Here is a 22806-nt window from a genome sequence, read left to right as displayed (position 1 = left end):
CACAACTTGGTAAATTTACTCAAAGTCATTGATTGAATCGCACGCTTAAAATGGGTGAATTTATGGTATGTAAATGATACCTCAGCAAAGCTGTTAAAAATTGATGTCCCTGTCTCTGAGTTCCTTTGGGGCCTAGGTTACACATAATATGAAAAATTGTATCACTGCGATTTTTTTACCTGCTTTTTTCCCACTGAAGTGTGTTGACTTCAGCTGCAGAGAAGCTGGACCTTGAGGTAACAGGGCCAGATGAAACCCCAGTGCCCAGGGGTACAAAAGTCTGCCCTGCTGGCCAGCAGTGAGGTTGCTGTCCACTGCAGGGTGAGGAGCCGTGCGCAGGGTAGTATGTGGGCACCGCGAGGGGGCGACACTGCCAAGCAGGCCCCTGAAGACACCATGTTCCGAGCTGCAGCTGCATGTGTCCAGAAAATAAATAAGTAAACTTCCCAGCATTCAGCCCTTAACTGATGGTGTTTTTCTCTTCTTTTGCAGGTGGTGTTAGTCTTTGCTCTCAGCATTGGTGCACTTGTAATATACTTCATAGATTCGTCAAAGTGAGTATTCAAATACGTTGTCTTGCCCTCTTTTCTCAAACCATCACGAGCCTTTACATTGATCCGTTGATTTCCTTTAACACCAACCTTTGCCAGAGCCTCCTGAGTGTGGAAGGCTTTTGGAGGAAGGCAGGGCTGTCTGTGTGGATTTTCTGAATGGGAAAGCAAGCTCTCACGAGGAAGACTTACTGTGATTATGCTGGCCTAGGAGGGCGGGAGAGGAATCTGAGGTCATCACACCTTTTCCCTGGGTATCACTGATTTTCAAATAGCTGTTTCCTGGTGCGGTATTTGCACTGAAGGTGTCAAGAGGTCAAAAGGGCTCTGGTGTGAATTTGCAACCTCTGAGAGAGTCATGGTGTCCAGTCGGTGAGGGTCTGAGCCATTCTTGCCGTGGTGGTAGCATCCTTTTCTTGGGAGGGTTTCCAAAGCTTTACTCTTATTGGAGGTCAGCATAGAAGGCCTGATGCTGTCCTTTGTGCCTGCCAACTGAATATTCAGCTGAAGCATCCCTGGCTGGTGCTTCTTGACTTGTGAAGGTAAGGAGATGGGATGGAGGGGTTTGTGATGACCCCCAGAGGTGGAGGCCCATGGCCATCTGAGATTTCCTATAGTGGACCCTCGTGCAGACCCCTGGGGCGCCGGCTGAGTGAACTGGTGCTCTGGGGTGAGCCTGGGGTGGGGTCTGTCCGAGCCATGGACAGAAAAGGCTTTGAAGGAGGCAGAAGGGGGCACTGAGCGGAGCTGCTAGGTGGCAGCCAGTTCTGCCCTGGTTCCTGCACGTGTCACCCCCTCGGTACATCATTTGTTCCAAATGTTCTGTCGCAAGCTTGAAGTTGACAGCATTTGGGAAACGGGAGCTGAGCTGGTCTGACTCCTTTCTGTGGGGACATGCACCTGACACCTGGATGGTGGCCTTCCGCTCTTTGCCTACCTCATCCACTGTAGGAGTGGTTTTGATTCCCTGAACTCTCACCCTGGTACACCTGGATGCTGGAGTTTGATCTGAGGAAACCTGCTTGGTATCCCTGTTGGCTCAGAGCCTGGTGTGCCTGAATTTTGAGCTCAGTGTTCTCATTCTGTGGCTGTTTTTCTGTAGTAATTTCATGCATGCCTAAACTCTGAATTTCTCAGAGTTACTGGTCACCAGCCAAAGGATTTTGTGCATTTGGGTGTTGGGCCAAAATCATGCCAAGGCAAATAAAGGAAACATCATCAACCAGCCACATCTGGAATATCAGCGGCCCTTCAGCCCATCCCCATGCACAAGGCTGGGCTGCCCTTGCCCATCTCAGGTGGAGGGGCCTTGAAAAGTCCTCCAGGAGTCGAGATTCCACGCACTCTTCCATCAGCTCTTCCTGGCCGAGAAAGAGAAGAGTTTTTTAAGTTTGGAAAACTCCAATTGGCATGTCATTGAAGGTAAGCCCCATTTAAACATCTCCTCTTAATAATTCTCGATCATATTTGAATTGAACCAGAGATCTTTTAAAGCTCCTGGTCTTACCTCTCCATTTTCTCCCCAGGGGTGAGGAGTATTCTCACAAGTCATGGGGTGCGTACCCTGCCAACTTCTGTGCCGGGGCTCAGAAAGTACTTTCCGGCATGTAGTCTGTGAGCCCCCAGCAGGCAAACCCTTACGTGGAGGTGAGTGTGGTGATCGGCCAGAAGGACAGGTGCCTTGGCGCCTTCTTTCCTTGTCTCTTCCTTTTTGCTCCTCTGTATTTCTCAGAAATAAAGTGCTCTTGTAAGATGGATTTGAATTGTGTCCTTTTTTATAGTCTCTGCTATGGGGCGGTCTTCTGCTCTGTAGTTCTTGGTGTTCTCAGCTCCACATGAAAGGAGGGAAAGGAACAGAATCTCCCAAGGCAAGACCCTCTTCCCTGGATGCCCTGCACCACTTCATTGTCCTTTGGATTTAGTGATGATTCTGCTGAGCCTGGGAAAGCCAGTACTGGGAACCCTCTCTGGTTCTGGTTTCTTTTATGGACTTGCAAAGAGTCTATTCTAAGGATGGCCCTTCGGTCCTGTGCTCAGCTTTTCCCAGCAAAAATGCCAAGAATCTTAGAACCAAGACTGTCCTCACTCTCCCTGGGGACTGTTTCAGCCTGATCCTAACCTCAGTCTTTCTTCTCTGTCACTAAACTGAGTGGTTTGGCATAGTGAGCCTTTTTGTTTATAAGAAGATCTTATGTTTATTTGTGTAGCCCTTTCTACTTTTCATTGGAGTTACCGCATTGGGTTCTGAGGTCAAACCCCAGGAGTTTGTCCTATGGGGGAACTCATCAGCATAGTCAATACCAAGGGTCTACTATCTTCCTGGGGAAAGCCAGCAAGGATGCTTACTGTGTAAGTAAGGGGATGAATTAAAGTAGAATCTAAAAGTTACCTCCACGATAAGCCATAGATTCATTCCCAGGAATGAAAAAAGAGCCCATTAGATAAATTATAATCAAGCATAGTAAACAAGATAAGAAGTTCTATCCACATATAAGATGCAAATGAAAAGCGGGTAAGAAAGCAGAATGTAAATTCTTAAAATTCATCCCTCCCTTTCATTCAAAACTCTCACCGGTTTTACACACTCGTGGTTTGGCTGGCCATCTGGGCATCTTGGAAAGAGCTTCAAACGTCTCTTGGAAGTTACGCTAAGTCATCACCCTGGAAAAAAGTGTACCTAGTGTTCTTCAGATGAATTTTAGTTAGTATTTATACTCTTCGAATAGATAAATCAAAAGGCAGTGCATAGGCTTTCCCTTGTGTGAACCTAACTGGGCAGCCATGGTCCATGAAATGGCTTGTCTCGGTGAGTTTTAACCAAAATGGTGGGGAATGCGCCACAGCACAAGTTCAAGATGTGAGGCTCTCTGACCTAGCCCTTTAAATAGTGCAAGGAACACACATTAGTATAGAAAACAGGCTCTGTTGGTCAGCTCTGTTAACTCACTGTCAGGGCAGGCCAATGCAGGTTGTACGGGTGGACAGGCAGTTCAGATAAATGTCATAATTGGTGGGTTTATGATTTTCTTAACCTTTCAAAGCTTATTTCACCATCAAGAGGCAGCCGGTAAGTCATTGCCAAAGACTTCCTCTCCCAAACTTTTTTCCTTTTCCATTGTTAAGTCAGGATGGATCCCTGAGTAGGTCTTTTACGTTCAAGGCTTTGGGAGGCCCTTCTTTGGGTGTGATTTTCTTAGAGCGGTCACCACAGAAGAAATCACGTGTGCAGCCTCAACTGATGACTATCTGGCCGAGACAGATTGTGCTCAGAGCTCCTCGATTGGAAAGCCAAAGAGAATTACATGAAACTGTGTTAACGTTATGCTCCGTCATCCCAGCAGTAGACTTTCTAGAAACACCCAAGCAGAGGGAGATGTTCCACCCAGCCTTTGGATGGACACAGATGTCAGTTCCTTAACAGACACAGAGAAGCATTAAGCCCACCACACACAGTAGTTCCACCCCCCCCCCAAAGACATTAAATGGCCACACGAGGCAGATACTATCCCAAAAAACTCCAGTTCTTTTTCCTTCTTTTTTTCCTTCCAGTTTTATTGAGATATGATTGACATACAGCACTGTATAAGTTAAGGTGTACAGCATAACGATTTGACTTACGTACATCATGAAATGATGACCCCAATAAGTTTAGTGAACACCCAGCATCTCATATAGATACAAAATTTAAAAGAAAAAACATTTTTTTTCCATGTGATGAGCACTCCTAGGATTTACTCTCTTTAACTTTCATTCTTTTTAAAGGTGCCCAATTTAAGGCACTCCAACTTCTAATTTTGACGTCTCTCGATACCTACACCCCCCCCCCCCCTTTACTTCCACATACTCTGATCTTCTGTGAAGCAAAGATTTTTTTTTAATTGTATAACGACGTCAGAAGTGCCCCGAGACGCCCCGTGGGTGATACTGTCACTGTTGCTGGTCCCATCCCTGTCTATTTCCTCCCTTTGACATAGGATCAGTAATTCTTCTCTAACAGATAAAGAAAAAAGACCCGAAGATGTCAGTGTGAGGGCAGGATTCATGGACTGCATAATGCAACAGTTCCTGCTGCTTCTAGAATTTTCAAGGGAAGAACGTTGGAAGAGGTAGAGGCTCAGGGCCCTGGGTATTTGCATTTTTTCCAGGGGTATTCTTGGAAAGGATGACTCACCTGTGTGAAGCTATTTATCCCTTTGATTCATGTTTAAACTCCACTACTTCTTATGCTGCAGTTCAGTGCATTATGAATATTTAACGTTGCACACACTGAAAAGGAAGGTCAAGTCCTGCTCACTGGTGACTTCATTGCTGGCTTGTGTCTCTAAAAGGCACGCTACCTGCTGTGAGCAGAGTAAAGCTGAAAGGTTATACATTGTTAAATTTTTCCTTAATGGCTCTATCTGCTCCAAAATGGCTGGTACACAGTGGGGGCACCTGCTGACTCCACCGGTCTTTGCTCTCGGCTTCTGGTATCAGCAGTGCTGTTTTGGGGGGTATGGACATTAGGAAGGGGAAGGGAAAAGCAGCACAAATTTTAGAGAGCATCCAAAATTTGGACCAGATTCCAGGCTGACAGTGGCGTTGGTGATGTGAAAGGGGCCTTCCCCCAGTCCTTAGAATTTTACATTTGTACTCAGTGATTCATTGATTTTATATCCATTCATTCATTCATTTGAGACAGTTTCAGTGTGATCATGCTGAATATTTTCCACATGGTCAAATTGCTTGAGGTTGGCTATGGTTAAAGAAAACTGCCTTTAAGATTGCAGTAGGGGCTTCCCTGGTGGCGCAGTGGTTGAGAGTCCGCCTGCCGATGCAGGGGACATGGGTTCGTGCCCCGGTCCGGGAAGATCCCACATGCCGCGGAGCGGCTGGGCCCGTGAGCCATGGCCACTGAGCCTGCGCGTCTGGAGCCTGTGCTCCGCAACCGGAGAGGCCACAGCAGTGAGAGGCCCGCCTACCACAAAAAAAAAAAAAAAAAAAAAAAAAGATTGCAGTAGAAATTGACGAGATTGTTTTCATAGTCTCTAAAAATAACATGGGCATCATTGATGTAATGGGATACCAAGAGCTTTAACAGAACTGGCTAGTTACCCCACCATTTTACCTGCCCAAATCTTCACACAGCCAGGCTCTAATCCCTTTGCCTAGAAATCCTCCTGAAAAGGGAAGAGAGGGCCGGGTGGTAGAGGGAAGAACATTCACTGGTCCTGTGCTGTGTCAAGGTATAGTGCTGTGCACTTTAAAATGAAGTATACGTGCAGTCTCATTAACTTCTCCTAGCAACTTGATAGGGTGGGTACTATGACCTTTTCCACTTTACAGATGAAACTGCAACGTTTGCCCAAAAACATGCAGCTAGTAAGTGGTGGAGCCAGGATTTGAATCCATGTGTCTGAAGGAACCTCTCTTCCAAGTCAGGAAGTGAAATTCCAGATGTGGAGGTGACTACGTGGGAGGTCACGTAGCCTCATCCTGCCAATTCATCTGTCTTGTTTTCTCATGTTCTTCATCTCCCCATCTCGCACCTCCGGGGCCAAGTCTGCAAGGCGGCTGTGCTCACGAGGGTCCTGTGAGTCTTCTCACCGGGACATGGGGCGTGTGGGCCATGTGCTGTCTCATGTCTGTCTGGGCCTTGATTCATTTCTCCCTAAACTGTGGCTCTAAAAATACGCTCTTCCGTTTCGTCTCAGTGGGGTGGCAGCTTTTTGTGATGGACTAAGGTCAAGTTAGCAAAGAACAGGGAAAGTTGATCATGTCTTAAGGAGCCCTCCGACTTAAGTGATTCGTTCTTTCCCGGTGGAAAGTCCCTTTGCCCTCCCCATCCTTACCTAGGTCTCTGAGCCAGTTATTTGGCAGACTAGAGTAGATAACGGGAGAGGCTCTCCTTCCGCATTAGTTTCTTTTGTCTCTTTAGAGAGTTGCAGCGTATAGTTAATTGGTTATACTTCTGCATTGTGTGCTTACAGAGTTAGTCAGTGCATTGTGTGCATATCGAACCCGTGGACTTTAGGAAAATTTGACCCCAAGGAGGTTTCTTTGGAGGTCTTTGAAGCCATGTAAGATATCCAGCCTCCACCTCCAGTCTTGTTATTACCCACAGTGCACACAGGTGTTGACCTCGTAGTGGGCACCTGGCAGAGCTGTGAGGACAGTGTAGGTCACTTCCACGATAGTGCATTGTAACCTGTAAAGGACTGTGAATGCTGCTTTCACTGTCACCATTAGCACACCCCCTGCTCCATAGCAGGAACAGCTGGGCAGCCCGTGGCATCGAGAAGGAAGCTCACCATTTTATTCTGGACCCAGCTCCTTTATGGAACCTGATCTTTCTGGTAGTGTTCTGAGAAAACTGCTCCAGCTCTCCGCCTTTAGGCCCTTTTCGAGAACTCGTGGCATGCATTTCACCTTTGTTGAGGAAATCAACACAAATCGCTGTGTGTATAAAGCATCTCCGTATTCTTTCTCTTTCCTTTGTAAATACTCCCCCCAATTTTCTCCATCCCTCACTGACATTTTTACTGCCAGGCTTTGGTTTGGAAAACTATGGGTAGGGAAAGTTCAAGGGCAGGATGTTCAGAACAGCATTGCACATCTGTGAAGGGAGCACGGCAGGAGAGCCAGCAGCTGTTGAAAGAATGGCGCGTCAGATAGTGGGGGAGGGGAGCCCACTGCAGGCGGGGTGGGGGAAGAGGAGACGCCTTCGGGGCAGAGAGGCTGTAAATAACTCCCAATGGGAAGTCCTGTCCCCTTTCAGAATTTAACCTTGAATGGCAACCCTTGAGGCTCAGGCGTGGGAGCAACCGGAACTCAACCATCCTACCTCATCTGGTTTTGCAAATTGCCCTTTCATCAGTGGGCTGTAAACCTGGTAGAGAAGACAGGTGTGCCAAGGGGGTAAGCACTCTTGTTGCTTCCGTCTTCCACGCTGTGCAGTGGTCTCGGCTTCCTTGCTCACGTCTCACTTTGAGGGAGACACAGAGGCACCGCATGCGACTGCACTTAGAAGCATCGAGGGAACTGCTCGTCTTTGGCATTTCCTGAGGCAAAAATCAAGGACTGTTAGGAGCCGGAAGGAAGACGGAGCTAGACCTTCCAGGCTTACTGCAAAAGACAACTTTAGAATAAAATGCTAGGACTTGAAGAGGCTTCGGAGTCCGCCTGGTAACACTGTTCCCTGCGCCTCAGCGTCCTCTCCTGGCGAGTGAGGGCTGAGTGACCTTCTCAAGGTCACTCAACTAGCCAGGGACTGAACTAGAGCCAGAAGTCAGAGCTCTTCCTGCCCAAACCAGTCCCTTCTTTACTTGATCTTTTGGTTTCTTTCTACTAAATAAAAAATGAATAAAGATGTGATAGTGAATATTATCCATTGACTAGCAATGCCCATAATGACCTTTTACGCAATTCTGGAGTTTCATGCTGTTATCTTGGGGGACACTTTAGGGACATGGAAAAGAACAAAGATAATCCCAGGTGGAAATGACCAAACCCAGCCAGGTGGGTGCTTGGGAGATTAGTTTATTTCATCCCCGTTGGCAAGAGGCTTTGAATTTCCTGATTTTATGGTCCTGCTTTTCTTTCTTTTTATTTTTCTTTTTCCTGTACTACTTCAGAGGGGAAGTAAGAGTTCAGCTCTCTTGTGGAAGGTTGACCAGCCTGAATGCATTGGTCTGGGCTGTTTGGAATTTGTTACACATAACTTTTGAGGACATTTTGCCCCACTGCTCATTTGTTTCTCCTATGAAAACACTATCTGACAACTAATTTCTATAAATTCGTATCTACTCTACCCTCCAAAATTAGAATGAATTATTTCTTCTCTTTTCACCACTCTCTAGGATTTAAAAGGAAACCCTTGGATTATCTGACACTCTCTCAGCCCTCTGGCTTTTTTTTTTTTTTTTTTTTTTCTTTAAAAAGAATGATTGTTTCAGGGCAAATGAAGAAGATGCATTCCCTTTAAGGCCCAGTTAGCTATGTCTTCTGCAATTAACACGTGTTTATACCGCCAGAGGGCTGGATCTTCTCCCCATTGCCCAGCTCTGGTCCTTTACCTAAAGCCACAGCCAGACATGCACTCAGAAACTGCCAAGAGATCAGTACGGAAGCCAGCTGGAGGGAAAGGTTAGAGCTCAGAATGGTTTAATCCAAACACAGGGACAGAACTCATGCTTATTAACACAGCCATGGTTATGCTGGGGTGTGGTGTTGACGGCTACAGCTTCATCACGGGGTTTATGGGCTGCACACAGACGTGACCTCTGCCTTTGCTTTTATTCCTCTTGTCCTTCTTCCTGACAGCCTGAGAAATTAAAGCTTTGGGGAGACCCTGGTCAGTGATGAGTTATTTGTGTTGTAAAAATAGAACCCATTGCAGTAAGGATGCCCTTGGGACTTTTTGGATGCACATGTCACTGTTTCCAGAATTTGGGAGAAGGGCATGTGTATGTTTGTGTGTGTGTGCATGCATGTGTGTACGTAGGGGACAATCCTGTCCCACCTATGAGTGGATGGGAAAGCATAGCATGGGAGGATTGGCCACCAGTCTCATCATAATAACAGAGATGGGGCTGAGAGCCATGTACCTTAAAGGTATCAATAAAGTAATAGATGTATGTTAAGTACTGACTGTGTGTGAGATATTTTTCTAGGTATTAGGGGATTTCAAGTACTATGTATAAGGCTAGATTTTTTTTCCCATTAAGATGTTTAAATTCACAAGGTTCAGGAAGTCCAGCCATAAATATAGGAAAAATGAGGTAACAAAACAAGATAACAAGTGAGGTATCACTAGGCTATATATCATCAATTTCTAATATGAGCTTTGCTAACAATAAGTGCTGAAGGTTCAGAAGCTGAAAAGATAGCTGGATCTTACAGAGTGTTTTGGCCCTGGAGAGATTTTGAGTTGAGGAGACAGAAAACTCAGTCTCCCACTCACCTCTAGGGATCCATAAGACGGGCTCTCATTATGGCACACACTTTGGCCTCTTGGATTTTGTTTTCAGTATGTGCTGAGTCCAGCGAAGCCCTGCCTTGAAGTTGGCCACCAAGGTTAAGGACTGAGAATGCTTTCAGAATGGCATAACGGAATCAGAAAAGCAAACTGTCTCTAGTGGTGGTAATACCTCTTCCCCAGCTGCACATGTTGAAAACCTTTGGACACTTTTCCAGAAGTGGCTGGCTGAAAGGCAGCTGCTCCGTCTTTTTGAAACTGAGGTCAGGGTGTAATGTGCCTTACAGGGGCCTCATTTATGAATTTGCCACGTGCAGAGCATCCAGGGGCATGGGGGATGACAGTCCTGGCTAAGTGAGGTCATGCTATGGGCAAACGCGCCACGGCTCAACCCGAGCTGCCGGCCTGGAGACTAGCATTTGCCTGGAGGGGCTGCACAGTGATTTTCGTGGGCTCTAGGTACTTTTGCCTTCTTGGGTCTCTTTCTCCAAAAAGAATATTAAAAGTTATGTTTTACTGCTGTGTTCCTATAAAGATGAGTATAATCCAGGCGAGAGTCATTATGACCTATTCATTGTTATATTTATTTTTTTTCTTCTGGTTTTAAAGAAATTGGAATTCATCCAATTTTGTGGTTGGCTAGAAGTGTGGTGGGCCCTCGGCCCTGAGTCTGCGGTGCCTGATGGAGAAGTTGGCTCTTTTTCCTCCCTTCCTGTCAGCCCCAACCGTCTGGAAATTTTCACAGATAAGAAAACATGCCCAGAGACAGACGCCTCTTACCACACCCCTCCCAGTGTCATCTAATTGTTTCAGATGAGAAAATAAAACTAAACATTCCATTTCAAGCCACGTCTTATGATTTGGCTTTGGGAAATATTAACGTCAGCAACCCATCATTTAATCAAAAATGGCACCCGTGGTTATGTCAATTTTTAAAAGAAAACCGAATAATCTTGCTTCCCTGTTGCGTTTTGGAGACACATAATGCTTTGTCCGTTCTCATATCTGAAAATGAGTCTTGCCAGTGTAAGAGGTCTGTTCACTGAAAGTACCACAGTAAAAAAGAACGTTTCCTGCACCAAGGTTTGCAAGCTCAAGTAGAAAGGGGTGGGCAGATGTTACAAATGAGGCAAGCAGGTATGTGAGACCAGGAGGCACTGAGATCCTGAGCCTTCCCTGAAATGACTTCCCAGCTCCGGCTGACTGTCCCCAAGCAAAAATGCAGACTTGTACAGGCAGATCTTCCCCTGTTTCAGAGAGAAGAGAAGAAATTGGGCCTTCATGTTGAATCTTCAGTTTGAAAATATTGCCCACGACTCCACCACTTTTAAAAGTACTCTATGGGCCAAACAAAACACCTCCGTAGGCCGTTTTCAATCTCTATTCTAAACTGTCTCTCTTTTTGGTCTTGAATTAGCCCTACTCCCTGAGTGCCAGAAAATATTCTTAACCCATGGACCTCTGTCTCCCAAAAAGGGGCCCTTCTCTCTCCATGGTGAGGAGTCCTTGGTCTCCACACGCCCCAGCTTGTTTCCCGTTTAACACGTCTTCCAACGCTGCATAAGTGAATGTTCACCTTTCTCTAGGCAAATTCTGTATGTCACAGCAATAAATCACCCACAACTTACTGTAAATCCCCAAAGCCACATGTCACTAACTCTACATCATCCCTGAGAAGAACGCCATTAGGGCCTCATAAACATACACTCTGTTTATTTAAGAACTGCAGGAGTTTTTCTAAACGTGGTTGCTAAGTCACAAGAGTGTATTTTCCAGGACATAAATGGAAGTGAACATAACCCCCTTAAACTGTCAGATTCTTTGTAAGAAAAGAGGCCCAAATCTGTCTGTTCTACTAGTGTATTAACTTGACCAAAACAGAGTTGATTATACTAAGCGTGTCAGTGTTGATAATTGCTCGAGGCTATGTTCTGACTTGCTCAGCTAAATGGGCACATTGCATGAACTTTGGTTTAATTTCTAACATATGTGGGTATAAAACCATGGGTTAACATAGATAAACCCTGGCTGTAGTTTCATAACCCTTAAAGTTCCCAATTTGCTGAGCGTTAGGGTCAGCTGATGAAACTCTTATGTTATGGCCCCTTCAAAAACAAAACCGAAAGCATCTCTGGACGTTTCTCCCCAGATATGGTCTCAAGTCTGAGCTGTCTCGCTATCTCCTGACTTTTCACTTTTTGCATGGAAACTTGGCAGTTAATTTTAGGATAGCGTTAAGCTCTGCTTCAATATAGAACCCAGAGCTCAGATATTTTCAGAGCTGGAAAAGAGATGACCATTCCATTATGATAACCCTGATTCTGGTAGAGCTGCTTCACCAGTCTGACGTCCAAATGGAAAATACTCAAGTACCTTCCACTGATCACGGCTCTCTCAGGAGGACACCATAGGTAGGGTTCCAGGGTCTACCTATTAGATGTTGGAATCTACAGTAAGGCATTTGTCCTTCTCAACAAAGATATTCTACCCATGTTCCTAGTCATGCAGACCTCCTATTCAGAGTCCTCGTTTCTTCCTTTGAGAGCTGGTGTTTTTACCTCGTCCTCCCAGCCCCCCTCAGAAAATGCAGAAAATGAACCCACAACCCAGTTTGAGATACACTCGATCTTGATGCCCTGGAGGGAACTGCAGAGTCCTTATGTAGAGAAAGGTGAAGAACATGAGGCTATGATTCCACCTGGTGCATGCTTTTTCCTCTAGCGGCGGGAGCAAGTGGGCGAGGAGTGCATTAAGGATTTTACCCTCTTCATAATAGCATGAACAGGAATAATAAGGCAAGGTCTGTAAAGAGCGGCATTAATAATTGAGATGTGGGCTTCCCTGGTGGCGCAGTGGTTGAGAATCTGCCTGCTAATGCAGGGGACACGGGTTCGAGCCCTGGTCTGGGAAGATCCCACATGCCGCAGAGCAACTAGGCCCGTGAGCCACAATTACTGAGGCTGCGCGTCCTGAGCCTGTGCTCCGCAACAAGAGAGGCCGCGATAGTGAGAGGCCCACGCATCGCGATGAAGAGTGGTCCCCGCTTGCCGCAACTAGAGAAAGCCCTGGCACCGAAACGATGACCCAACACAGCAAAAATAAATAAATTAATAAACTACCCTCAACATCTTAAAAAATAATAATAATAATTAAGATGTGCTCTGGGCAGCCATGCAGCCTGGCTGTGCCTTCGAGCACAGTCTGTTATCAAGTACGTGGTGAGGCCGGGGGGTAGGCAAGGAGGGGGCACGTGGTGCCTGTGTGGCTCATGCATGTGTGTACATATGCTAGAAGGAGGACGAATGAGTAACAGTTGGGAGCTACGTCAAGTACAATGATAGAGAGCACTGTGTAGATTACTGTGTACGATGGTGGTGGTTCTTTTGTGGGTCAGGCACCTTTTTGGGGATTTGATGAGTGGTATAGGAATTTTTGCCTGCCAGGGACCCTCGAGTTGGTCCATGAACCCTAAGCTAAGGATCTCTGCTCACTCATTCCTGTTTCTTGTGCCGTTAAGATCAGGTGGCAGACAGAGGGCAGGCTTCATAGCCAGAGGTTAAGCGGAGATTGATTGGGCATCCTCCGCCTTCTGCCATACAAAACACGTCTCAGTGTGAGTTTCTCTGCAGCGAATATCTCTTCTTTTTTCTTTTTTTAACATCTTAATTGGAGTATAATTGCTTTACAGTGGTGTGTTAGTTTCTGCTTTATAACAAAGTGAATCAGTTATACATATACCTATGTTCCCATATCTCTTCCCTCTTGCGTCTCCCTCCCTCCCACCCTCCCTATCCCACCCCTCTAGGTGGTCACAAAGCACCGAGCTGATCTCCCTGTGCTATGTGGCTACTTCCTACTAGCTATCTATTTTACATTTGGTAGTGTATCTCTTCTTGTCATACCCTTTCCCCCACTGCTTTTGAAATCTCGAAAATGTAGGGGCAATGCTAATGAGACCAGGGAAGGGAGGCCCTAGACCCCCCAGCTCTTCCTTTAATACCAGGCAACACAGAAATCAGTATGTAAAGTGGGATGGGTCTATAGGGCAGAGCCTAAGTACTCTTTGTTTTCTGCATCTCTTATTCATTGTGGGTAAGCATCTGTTTTTAGGGGAAATTTTCCTCCTTGATCCGTGAGTCAGGGAGGCAAATAATCTCCAGCCAAAACCACCCCTTCTGAGACCCAGCCCTGGAGCACCAGGACCTGGGCATCGTTGGGGTACCCAAACAGATGCAAAAAGCAGCTGCCACCTCTCCGCAAGGCTGTGACTCTTCCCCACCACTGGAGAGTCGCTGGGGACCGTAGTGGGTGCATCCGACCAGTCTTCAGACCAGTTTGACAGAAAACAGAAGAGTGGCTTTTCAGAGAAGCCCCATCTTCCCTCAATTCCCTGCCTCCTTTGGATTTCTTGCTGCCCTCACCCGTCTCCAAGCCGGTCGACTGTGACAGTTTAATTGGTGCAGGGAAGGCAGGATGGGGAGAAGCAGGCATGGGTGACTGGCATTCTGGAAGAAGGAGATTCCCTGGAGACGAATGAGGGCAACCCTGACAGACAGGCTTCAGAGGGCTGCGTGCAGGCAGAAGGTCACTGACCCTTGCTTGAAAAGAGCATTGAGTGAAGAGGAGACTTTTGCCAGCTCCCTCCTCCCCGAGCTGACTGGGCCAGGATTGTACATTCATGTGTGTTGTTGATACCCCATCCACTGAGGGGCAGGGAGGTCGGCTGGGGGGCTCTGGCTGGGAATGAGAATGGGTGGAAAGGAAAGGCAGTGCTGTCCAGTGGTTAGCAGCAGGCTCTGGAATCAGACCTTCGTGGACTTAATCCTGCTCTACCACATGGGTGCTGTGTGTCCTTGGGTAAGCTGGTTAACCTCTCCCAGCTTTGTGCAATAGGGTGAAAATGGTGGTGAGGGACGATGCTAATGCCTTCCTCGGAGCAGTGTGTGGTGAGAATTAGGTGATGCATGTAAAAGCTCTTAGTATACTGCCCAGCATGAAAGTGGCCAAAAAAGCATTAGATATGATTGTTATTGTCCTTTTGAGGTTTGTTTTGAAACTTTACATCAGGTCTTTAAAGAGACACGATGTGAACACATTAAAGTCAAGGGGACAAAAAAATCCCAAGATGTATTGCAAAGCAGCGACGTGATTAATTATCAAGGTAGTGGGCAGGACCTGAGTGTCTTAAAACTGCAAATCTCAACTCGTTACTGATTTGTAAAAGCATTAGAGTGGGCCACAGCAATCATCTTTAAAAAAAGGAGATTGGACCTTAGATAAAAATATTGCTCTGGAAGGTCAATGTGATTATGTGAAACTTTTCTTTCAGTAATATATACAGATCTCTATATACTGTGTAAACATAAGTGTGTACTGGTTTGTGATGTAAGATATATTTCTTTCTGTGGGTTTTGCTAAAAAGCAGTTTGAGAAACACAAGCTTTGAGTCCAGAAGAGGGCATGCTTTCTGGGCTGCAGTAATTTAGGGCATCTTCAGGGAGGAAGGGAGACTAGGTCTGGGTCCCCAGGCATGGGTGGAACTTAGATAATACAGAAGAAGGGGAGAGGGTGAGCAGTCCACAAAGACCACTCACTTCTGACACCAACTGCAGGTTCAGGGAGCTCCCCAAACCACCCCCAGCTTTGATAATTTGTTAGAAGGACCACAGAACTCACTGAAAGCTGTTAATGCTCACAGCCAGTTTACTACAAGGAAAGGATCAGCGAAGTATGTGTGCTAGCATACAGTGTTTGCTTTTCTCTTTCTATATATGGAATCTAAAAAAAAAAATGGCTCTGAAGAACCTAGGGGCAGGACAGGAATAAAGACGCGGATGTAGAGAATGGACTTGAGGATACGGGGAGGGGGAAGGGTAAGCTGGGACAAAGTGAGAGAGTGGCATGGACATATATACACTACCAAATATAAAATAGAAAGCTAGTGAGCAGCTGCATAGCACAAGGGATCAGCTCGGTGCTTTGTGTCCACCTAGAGGGGTGGGTTAGGGAGGGTGATGAGAGTGACGAGAGGGAGACGCAAGCGGGCGGGGGTATGGGGACATGTGTACGTATAGATGATTAACTGTGTTATACAGCAGAAACCAATACGACACTGTAAAGCAATTATACTCCAGTAAAGATGTTAAAAAAAAAAAAAGTGGAAAAAAAAGAAATCAGCCAAGGGAAGAGACTCACAGGGCAGACACAGGGAAATACCAAGCACAGAGCTTCCACACTGTTCTCTCCCTTTGGAGTCATGACAGTGGCAGTTTTCCAGCATTGATGCATAACAGTATGAGGAATTTTGCAAACCTGGGAAGCTCACTGAACCTCAGAGCTTTTACTGGGACTCAGTCACATAAACCTGGGTGACTGCTCACGTGGCTGACCTTACTCTTCAGCTACTTTGGAGCTTGACAGATTGCACGTGACCCAAAGCCTCCATGTATATCACACTGTTGGACTTTCTTGTGTGGTTTACCACCCTCCCCCTGCTCCCAATCTCATTGTTACTACCTGACTGACCCAAGACCCCCAGGCAAAGACTTTGTTCAGACATGACATCCCAAGGACTGAGAGAATGCCTCCCAGCAGCTGAGGGCCAAGGGCAGACTTCTCTTGGGCAAGGCTAACATCTTTACAGCAGAGTCAATGGGGGGACTGGGCTGGCTGGAGGGAGGGGTCTCTCTTGGAGAAGACTGGGGGGGTGTCTGGGTGTCTTTCGATCACACGCATGAATAGTAGAGGAGAGGGAAATACTACTTTAGAAAATGTGGTGTTTCCCGGGTCTGTTAATGTCAGGAAAATCACCATTGAATGTGATTTTCTGTCCCCTCGGTCCCCGTGTACACCCAAGCTGAATAACTTGTCAGGTGAGCCTGCAGCTGGTAAAATGAAACTGGGCACAGGGTCCAGGAAGGGGGCTGCTGGATGCATGCTCCCCATGTGACCGAGCTTCCCCGGGGCGCAGTGGGCCTCTGTTTTCACCCCATTTGCTGCCATCTCAAAGTGACCAGGAGTCTTCCTGTGCCCTGTTGCTTTGCAGACCCAATGGATGGGTCTCCAGGTGCCCTTGGCAGCTTTGGTAAGGAGAACATCTGTCTCCTTGCTTCAGTTTAACTTCCCTACTATAAGGCTGGATGAAGTCAAGACCAGAAAACACTGAGACCTCAAGCTGGGGATAAAATGCAGATCCAGTGTATCATCAGGCCACGCTGCCTGCTTGCCACCTGACAAATGAGACGATCTCCAGCCAGGGACAGTTTGTAATTGTGCAATCAAATTAGCTTGGATTTCAGCTTAATGAAGTGCTTAATGTCCCGAATGAGGCCGAGCCCTAATATTTAGAGAAACAAACTGGACCCCAGGAAAGCAAAGAACAGACTTCAGTTAATGCCTTCAGTTAATACTAATTAATTGTGCTTGCAAAATAAACCTTTTCAAATATTCATCCTCTCATGTGAGGCAGTCCAGTAGTTTTGCTGTAGTTTTGCTAAGGGGTTTTTCTGCTGTGGCTCATAAACAGGACAGTGGAAAGAACATTCTACTGGAAATGTCTGCTGAACTCTACATCCTAGGGCATATTTCTTAACTCCACAGGATTTCAGCCTTCTCAGTTGGACAATAAGAAAAATCCTCCTCCCTTTCTCTGAAATTCCCATTTTTCCCCCCTAGAAGTGTTTTGTTGTAGTAAAAAAACTGATACTCTGGAGGCAGGTAGACCTGGTTACAAATCCTGACTCTGTCACTTACTAGCTGTGTGACCTTGGGAAAAAATTAACCTCTCTGAGCCTTTGTTTCCACAGCTCTAAATATGGATCATAATCATTCCTGCCCCTTAGTTCTGAGGACAGGAAATGAGATACTGCTCATAAAGCACTTACTATAGGACACAGGACATACTGGCACTTATTAAATCTGATGATGATAATATAAATGTGAAATTATTTTCAGTATGAATTATATACATCACTAACTTGGTATCAGTAATTTTTATTTTCATTAAGTGATGATTTCACTCTTGCTTAGAAAATGACTGATGATTCAGTAATTAACTCAATAAATATTTATTGAGTGGGTATTATGTGCCAGGCACTACATTAAGCATCGGGCACTTACCGATAGTAGTGTCAGAGGGAAACGGGCAATAAACACGTCAACAAATAAATAAGTTGATGATCATTGCTGGGAAAAAATCAAACTGGTAATGGGAAAATCAAGGTTTCTTAGCTTTTTTTGTGCTGAGGACTCCTTTGGTGGTCTTGTGAGGACTATGACCCCACCTTTCAGAATATTTATAAATGCATAGTACAAAAACATTGGATTATAAGAAAACGAGTTATATTGAACTACAGCTATCAGAATATAAGAAACAAATTCATTATTGAGTATGTGTACTTCTTGATTAGTGCATTATTAAGAGCAAGAGCAACAGTTCTAATACACCCCTATAATTTTAAAGTAGGATTAATGTAAATGACATTTTGAGATATCTGCCTCTGTTATCGTATATGTAACTATCTGGGTTGTTTTATTGATAACAAAGTTAGAAGTAACATTAATACTCTTCTAGTTTGTCATTCACTTATATATATATATATATATATATATATATATATATATATATATATATATGGAAATGGCAAATTTGAGTTAGAGGTTCATAAAAGTAAAGATGTAATTTTTCTCATCCAAGTTCAAGGACTTCCTAAATATTATCCAGGAGCTCCTTGGGAATCTGTGGCCCCTGGGTAAGAACCTTTGCAATAGAGAGTGATTTGTGATGGGGGCTGAGCTGTTTTACTGAGAGATGAATCATGTTATTTCTGCTTTTAAGAAGCCATTCTGGACATATAGATTAACAGAATAGAATTGAGAGTTCAGAAATAAACCCATACATCTATAGTTGATTGATTTTTTTTTTTTTTTTTAAGGTTGTCAAAATCTCTCAATGGGGAAAGAGTAGTATTTTTTTTAAAAGGTGCTGGGACAGCTGGATAGCCATTTGTAAAAGAATGAAGTTTGTTTGACCCTAACCTTACATCATATACAATATTAACTCAAAAGGGATCAAAGACCTAATGTAAGAGCAGAAACTATTAAACCTTTAGGAGAAAACATGGGGGTCAACATTTGTGGCAGTAGATTTGGCAATTATTTCTTAGGTATGATACCAAAAGCATAAGCAACAAAAGAAAAATATAAATTGAACCTGATCAAAATTTAAAACTTTGGGTTTCAAAAGACACTACCAAGAAGTGAAAAGACAACACATAGAATGGGAGAATACATTTGCATATCGTATATCTGATGAGACTTGTATCTAGAACACATAATGAACTCGTACAACTCAGTAATAGAATACAACCCAATGAACAATGAGCAAATGATAGATATTCATTAACACGTTTGTCATCAGGGAACTGCAAATCAAAACCACAATGAAGTACCACTTCACACATACTAATATGGCTGTAATAAAAAAGATAGCTCATAACAAGTGTTGGCAAGGGCAAAGATGTGGACAAACTGCAACCTTTGTAAATTGCTGATGGGAATGTAAAATGATGCAGTAGCTTTGGAAGGCAGTCTGTCAGTTTTGCAAAAAGTTAAACATGGAGTTGCCATAAGACGTGGCTATTCCACTCCTAGGTAGATACCCAAAAGAAATGAAAATATATGCTTGTGTAAAACTTGTACCTGAATGTTCATAGCAGCATTATTCATAATAGCCAAAATGTGGGAACAGCCTCAATGTCCATCAGTGGACAATTGGATTAACATAATGTGGTATATCCATGCAATGGAATATTATTTGGCCATAAAAAGGAATGAAGTACTGATACATGCCACAACATGGATGAACCTTGAAAACACTGTGCTAAGTAAAGAGGCCAGTCACAAAAGACCACATATTATATGACTTCATTTATATGAAATTCCAGAATAGGCAAATATATAGAGACAGAGGATAGGTTAATGTTTGCTGTAGGCCTTGCAGAGTGGGAAGATTGGGAATTGATAGCTAAAGGATGCAGGATTTCTTTTTTAATAAATTTCAGCTGTTTTATTTACTCTTTAATGTTTATTTTAAAATTTTTATTTATTTTAGTTTTGGTTGCGTTGGGTCTTCTGCATGCGGGCTTTCTGTAGTTGTGTTGAGTGGGGGTTACTCTTCGTTGCGGTGCGTGGGCTTCTCATTGCAGTGGCTTCTCTTGTTGTGGAGCATGGGCTCTAGACCGCAGGCTCAGTAGTTGTGGTGCACGGGCTTAGTTGCTCCGTGGCATGTGGGATCTTCCCGGACCAGGGATGGAACCCGTGTCCCCTGCATTGGCAGGTGGATTCTTAACCCCTGTGCCAGTGGGGAAGTCCCTAGGGTTTCTTTTTTGAGGTGATGAAAATGTTCTAAAATTGATTGTGGTGCTGGTTGCACAACTCTGTGAATATACTAAAAACCATTGAATTGTACACTTTAAACGGGTGAATTGTGTGGTATGTGAATTATAACTCAGTAAAGCTGTTAGCAAAAATAGTCATTTTGATTGTGATGCAGAGAATAGAGTGTAAAGCACAAGAGTTTTTTTTTGGCGGTGCGCGGGCCTCTCACTGTTGTGGCCTCTCCCGTTGCGGAGCACAGGCTCCGGACGCGCAGGCTCAGTGGCCATGGCTCACGGGCCTAGCCGCTCCGCGGCATGTGGGATCTTCCCGGACCGGGGCACGAACCCGTGTCCCCTGCATCGGCAGGCGGGTTCTCAAGCACTGGGCCACCAGGGAAGCCCAAGGCTTTTATCTTGCAAAGAGAGTATTTGGGAGGCTGTTTCATTAGTCCCAGATGAGAGGGTGATGTCTTGGGCTAGGAGTGAGGCAGTGGAGGTGGTGAGCGCATACTGTGGGGTATCATGGAAAGAATGTGCTGTTTAGTTGAAAATAGAAGTCAGGAGTGACTTCTAGGTTGTGAACCTTAATAACTAGTATTTTCCTTACAGAAGACCAGAGTTTCAGTTCCAGTCTGTAGAAATATTGAGAGGATTAGTGGTTAGACCTGAACACTGCAAACTTTCAGAGAGCTCGGTGGCAAGGTATTATCATCATCAATTTCACTGTAACTTTTAACAGGGAAGAATGTTCATTGTGTGTATGCACACACACATATTTACATGCATACTCATGGATTTAAGGCAACAACATAAAAACCGCACACTTCAGAAAGCCAAGGCAGGGCAGAAAGAATGAACCACTAACCTCACTACTTCTCATGCCAATGCAAATTTGTTCAGCGGAAAGAGATCAGCGTAAGTAGGAAAGGATCTATTGAAGAATTTATGTATCTTAAACATGTTCATCAAGCATAATTCGTCAGTACTCCATTCCTTTTTATGGCTGAATAATACGCCGTTGTGTGGATGTAACACATTTTGTTTATCCATTTATCTGTTGATGGGCGTTTGGGTTGTTTTCACCTTTTAGCTATTGTGACTAATGCGGCTGTGAACATTTGTGTACGAGCATTTGTTTGAATTCCTATTTTCAAATCTGATATGCCTAGGAGTAGAGTTGCTGGGTCATCTAACAATTTGAAATTTTTGAGGAATCCCTAAACTGTTTTCCACAGTAGCTGTACCATTTTACATTCCCACCAACAATGTGTGAGGATTGCAATTTGTCTACATCCTTGTCAATGCTTGGTTTTTTTCCTATTTTTTGTTTTCTTTTTGTCTGCTTATAGCCACTATTCTTTGTCTTTGATTTCTGGAGTAAAAGCAGCTTACGCCCAGCGTTTGATTTCCACCCTGGTTCATGTGTGGGGGTTTGCTCCATCTACCATGACAGTTTTAGGAGTGGGCCAGCAGGGCAATGTGGGAAGAGCAGGTCTGCCTCTTTCTAGGAGTGTAACCTTGGGCAAGTTATAATCTCTGTGAGTCTCAGTCATTTCACCTGTACAATGGCCATGATACTACTTACCTTAACACTAAGGTGAAGATATGAATAACTTCCTAGCACACGACTAGAAGATAGTAGGCTGAATAAGTTATCTTCCTTCTCAACAATGAATACCAGTAGAGGGAAAGAGATGGATTTTAAATAATCTGCTTTTAAATTCTTACTATTTTTGGTATTGAACTTTATCGAGTGTTTTCTTTGCAGTGGGTTTCCTGCCAAATCATGCTTGATTAAATTAATACTGAAGTTTTCATGTATTTATTCTCTATGTGTATACCTGTTGATGGGGGTGAGAGGGATGAATCTGTATGACAAAATCAGGAAGATAAACTACCCACCTGTTGATCTTATGATTCCTCAGGTTGGTGACCCATCTTTGTTAACTTTCCACAGTGTCCATGGTTCAGGATGGACTTGGAGTGGTTATTGATCAGAACATGGCCTGCTTATCATTCTAACAAAATGAAAAAGCTGTGGCCCACAAGCTGCTTCGTTAACTTTGGAAAAGTCAGCAGCTATATATTACTCATCATGTAAACCTGCATCCCTACATAAAAATTTCAGGTACATCTTCTAAATAACACCCACTGATAAGTCCCAGCGATGCAGTTTTCATGGTGGATTTTTTTTCTTTCTTGGTCTCACGTGCTGTAGGTCCTCACCTGGCAAGTGCTGAGGGCCACTCCTCCCTTGGGGTTTGGCCCTGATGGAGGGAGGTGCCTCGTGACTACAGGTGGCTTGAGCTGGAATTTCTGATCACTGGTGGTGGTTAAATAATGGGAGAGAATGAGAAAAGCAAGAAGAGTGTTTAGGCCGAATGCCCAAATAGCTCAGAGCATGGTAGACCAAGGAGACACCTGGACAGACTAATAATATTGCATGCCTTCAAATTGATATTCTTTACATCTTTATTAAATATTTATTTAGCGAAGAGACGGAGCTTCCTGTTGGGGAAGAGAAGGAGGGGGAGGAAGAAAACCGCTGCAGAGGTACCTCTGAGGCTCTGGCCAGCCACCTCAGAGAGCCTCTGTTGGTCTTTGAATTTGTCCTTACAGAGTCTTAGCTCTTCACAACTGGGTTGTCCATGGCTTCTTCCTAATCATGTGTAGTCAGTACTCTTGCTGAAAATACCATTTTTTGATCATGTTACTTTTCCAGTGATCTCTTGGGCATCTTATACATTGACCCCCAGGACACTGACCGGTTGGCCCAGCTCCTAATTCACCTCTGGCCAAGAATTTTCCAAAAAGTTTTTAATGAAATGCTTACCCTGTGGCAGGCATTGTGCTCAGCCCAGTGTAAATGTCACCTTAATTCATCCTCACAGCAGCCTGTAAGGTGGACACTAGTATTACCCCC

General features: G+C 44.7%; 1 protein-coding gene across 1 annotated transcript in view; it reads left to right on the top strand.

Moving 5' to 3' along the window:
* KCNMA1 (potassium calcium-activated channel subfamily M alpha 1) overlaps nt 1–22806 on the top strand; it is a 753854-nt gene that overhangs the window by 377932 nt on the left and 353116 nt on the right. The window contains 1 exon segment of the mRNA XM_032608356.1: nt 493–554. Coding sequence (XP_032464247.1) covers nt 493–554 — 62 coding nt within the window.

This window comes from Phocoena sinus, chromosome 16 (genome assembly GCF_008692025.1).
Source record: "Phocoena sinus isolate mPhoSin1 chromosome 16, mPhoSin1.pri, whole genome shotgun sequence".
Classification (NCBI taxonomy): Eukaryota; Metazoa; Chordata; class Mammalia; order Artiodactyla; family Phocoenidae; genus Phocoena; species Phocoena sinus.
The sequence above is the reverse complement of the archived record's forward strand: the minus strand, read 5'-3'. Positions and strand labels throughout refer to the sequence as shown.